Source organism: Atta cephalotes, assembly GCF_000143395.1.
Source record: "Atta cephalotes unplaced genomic scaffold scaffold00001, whole genome shotgun sequence".
Taxonomy (NCBI): domain Eukaryota; kingdom Metazoa; phylum Arthropoda; class Insecta; order Hymenoptera; family Formicidae; genus Atta; species Atta cephalotes.
This window is the reverse complement of record NW_012130065.1, coordinates 151,532-155,274: the sequence shown is the minus strand read 5'-3', so window position 1 is coordinate 155,274 and position 3,743 is coordinate 151,532. Positions and strand designations below refer to the sequence as shown.

General features: G+C 34.3%; 1 protein-coding gene across 1 annotated transcript; it reads left to right on the top strand.

The window, feature by feature from the left end:
• The first annotated feature begins 210 nt into the window (after positions 1-210).
• On the top strand, positions 211-1,465 carry LOC105617619 (vegetative cell wall protein gp1-like). Its single transcript, XM_012199177.1, has 3 exons — positions 211-591; positions 1,002-1,233; positions 1,353-1,465. The coding sequence occupies exons 1-3, from the start codon at positions 211-213 to the stop codon at positions 1,463-1,465; spliced, it is 726 nt and encodes a 241-aa protein (XP_012054567.1).
• Positions 1,466-3,743: the final 2,278 nt, after the last annotated feature.

Sequence of the window (3,743 nt, the reverse complement as noted above, 5' to 3'; positions counted from 1 at the left end):
CTTTCCACGATAGACAAAATTAGCAATAAACATACATAAGCGATTGTTGCAATCAAAAATGCGTAATACGAATTGCATATAGAACTGAGAGCACAATTCTATTGTTATTTGGTGATTCAGATAATTAAAGACCAATTGAATCACTATCTTACTTATAGCGATGCTAGCCTATAAACGAGGCGATACGGCGAGCAGTTGAAGTGATCAAAAATGTCGCAACAGCATCCGTCGAGACCATCCGGAGGAGGTCATGTGCCTCCGGGTAGCTGGTCAGGACGCTCTAATGCGCCGAGAGCACCGAGTCCCTTCAGGCCCGCTTCGCCATATACACCTTCATCATCGCCATATCCGCAAGGACGAATCCGCGGGCCTCCGACTCCAGTCCATCCAGCTCATCCTATGTCGCCACTTGTTTATCCTGGAATAATGATGCACCCGATGAGTCCGGTGCCGATCGGAATGCCAATCTCACCCGGGATGTCACCCGTCTTCGGCTGCCCGACTTCTGGTTACATCCAGTGCCCAAGGCCACGATGGCCTTCGCCGATTCCTACGGGTAGTCAAGTGCCAAGGCCATTCATACCGACGCAGGTATATGTTGTTGTAACACGAAGAATGACAGATCGATAGTAATGTGTCGTAGACGTATGTTCACATTGCGTGTTGCAGTACTCGTAAGGTTATTTAGACTCGAGTGTCATCCAAATTGTAACACAAATAATCAATGTTAATGCAAAAGGTGCATCCAGATATAATAGATTAAAAATGCACATTTAGAAGTTATTCTTAATAATTAAAATATTCACAAGTAGTTTTTAAAGAATTTCCTCTTCGTTCTCCTTTTTTAAAAAAAAAAATAAAACTTTATTTAAAGTAAAATTTAATAAAAAAATAATGAAGTTCCTGTCAAAGTTTTTAATAAAGATTTCAGTATGTACAGCAAAAACTCAGTATGTAATGCAAGACTTGTTAAAATATGTGTACTTTTTCTCAATTTGCAGAGCACTTCTTTCAGAAGCGATTCGGCGTCACCGATACCATGCGCTCCACCGGAATATCTCATAGCACCCTACAGATCAGGGAATTATGAGTATGTTGGTGTACCCTTAGACCATACGCAGACGGACGAAGAAAGTAGCGGTCCCAGCACAGCCGAGATCATCGCTAGTCAGAGTCAAGATTACGTGGATGAAAAACTCGCCGAGTATCAAGCTACCATTCAACAATTGCAAGGTGAGTTTTATGAAGCCGAAGAAATCGATTCGTTTTGCAATGAAATCGTATTGATCACGTTACAGGACGCTCAATGGATTATCATTACTCACATTCTTCTATAAAACCCTTAATTATAGACTCGCGATTCAAATCACAAAACATTGATGTTGCTGACTCAAATTTCGATTATGGGGATGTAAATGTTAAGATTCTGTATCGTGTCCATGAACGTATTAAAAGAAAACTGTAAAATTCTTGTCGATTTCCATTATTAGGGAGAAATATCATTAGAAATTTATTTCTTCTCTAATTTTCTTGCATTTTATTAATCAACCTAATCTTGATATTTTGCGGAAATTAATATATATTGAATATCGCGCGAATGAAATACGTGGTTCCTTAATTTGAAAATAATAAAATCAATATCTCTCAACATAAATAAGATTAAAATTATTTTAATTTTCTATATTTCTTTATAAAATAAAAATTGTATCTTTAAGAAACTATAAGTCATATTAGTCATTTTTAGAAACAAAAATATATCTATACAAAGTATCCCGCAATTATTGACAAAGCTCTTATGTAAATAAAAGTGATAAAACGGACTAAAATGAATCGAAAAGTCCTCTTTTTGTAATTTTCGTAATAATTAATAAGATATTAATTACTAAAAATCGCCGAATATCTGAAATAATTTTTTACTCAAATACTATCAACTTGAAAAAACAATAGCTAGGAAATAAAAATTGTACAATATTGAGAAGTTAAAAATTGTTTATTTTCTTTTCATAGAGCTTTAAGAAATTTTTTAGAATTTTTTATCAACTTTTTAATATTGCATTTTCTTATATTGACAATCAACATGAGAAAATGCGATACTAAAAAATTCTGAAAAAATTCTCAGAATTCTGTGAGAAGAAAACAAATAAACAATGAGAAAATAAACAATTTTTGTGACTTGTTATTTTTTTATAAAGTTTAGTATAAAGTATTATAGAGTAAAAAATTATTGAAAATCAATATTCGGCAATTTTTTTTAATATCTTATTAACTATTGCAAAAATTGCAAAATAGTAGATGACTTTTCGACTCAATTTAGTCTGCTCTATCCACACAAAAACGCTGTCAATAATTGCGAGACACCCTGTATATGTACTTGTACAGAAGATCTGGAACTCAGATTTCCTTGTTTGTAGAATTGATCGCAAAAAATGTAGAAGGAAGACACGTCATTACTTGCGGTATGTGCATTTGCAGGATCGTAATTCGTCTATGCTTCTTGCGCAACGGATCGCGACATCGCGTCGTGCGTCTCGCATACTCGAATCGAACTGTGCACGGGAAAATAGGATAGAATCCGCAAAGACGTGAACGAGTTATAAATAGACATGACGAACACCTGCCGCGCCATTCGCAATCGTTACGTTCGCTTTTCCTGTCAGCGACACTTCGCTGTCGGCCCTGGTTGGACGAATCACCTCGTTAGATTGATAACACAATGTTCAAAGTTCTCGATTCATACATACAAAATGTCCCAGAAATGCTTCGATCTGCCGGTCATTTAAATATATCACTAAATTTCTTCTAGAAAACATTTGATAAAAAAAGTTCTATTTTAAAAAAATTTAGTTATTCTTCATGTAAGATTGATGTTTTATATATTTAAAGTGCTATTTAAATTCTTTATTACCAAGTTTCAAAATGTTTTGACGAAATGATGTCAATTGGAATTTGGGTATTAATAGATCGTAACACGCTCATTAAAATTTGTAGCGTGCTTGCGCATGCTTCATGCGTGTTTAATAAATCTCGTGGCTTATGTGAACGAATTCATGACTCAGGGAGATAAATGTGTATGAAATTGACATCTCGCTGGCCAATTAAATTCAGCGCCAGGTTATTTGATGTACAAGTTGATGATCGCACGCTGGATATCGCGTGTCCGAAGATGCTCTGTAATTGTGGGGACCGCTTTGCCGAAGATTGCAACATATCAGAATGATGATTGCGAATGGAGTTGATGAGTTATTCGTGATATTAATGATCGTGTTAAGGAAATCGTACTACTATTATATCGATTATTAGCAAAAAGGATTGCTTGCTAGATGTAGCATGACTATGGACAATTACATGATGAATTTTTTTAATCCGCGAAATAATCAGACAATCATATAATTATCGCACTTAATTGCTTTAATATGACGTAATTGCGTGCGTGATGTAATTTAATTATTTCCATATTTACATTATACATACTAATGAAGTATATTTGCAATGGATTACTATACGCGGAAAAAAACTTGTGCTAAAGTATTTAAAAATTTAATTAGATACATAGATCTGAAAGTAATTTTATTGGACCAAAATATTTACGTAGAAATATCAAGTATGATGGGCAATGATGCAGAAAGCTTTTGACATTCTATTAATCGATTTGAGCGTCCTATATAATTATTTTGATGATCCAAATGATTTTCAGATTTGTATTTAGTTAAATTTTTTAAATACTTTATTGTAAAATCATCCTA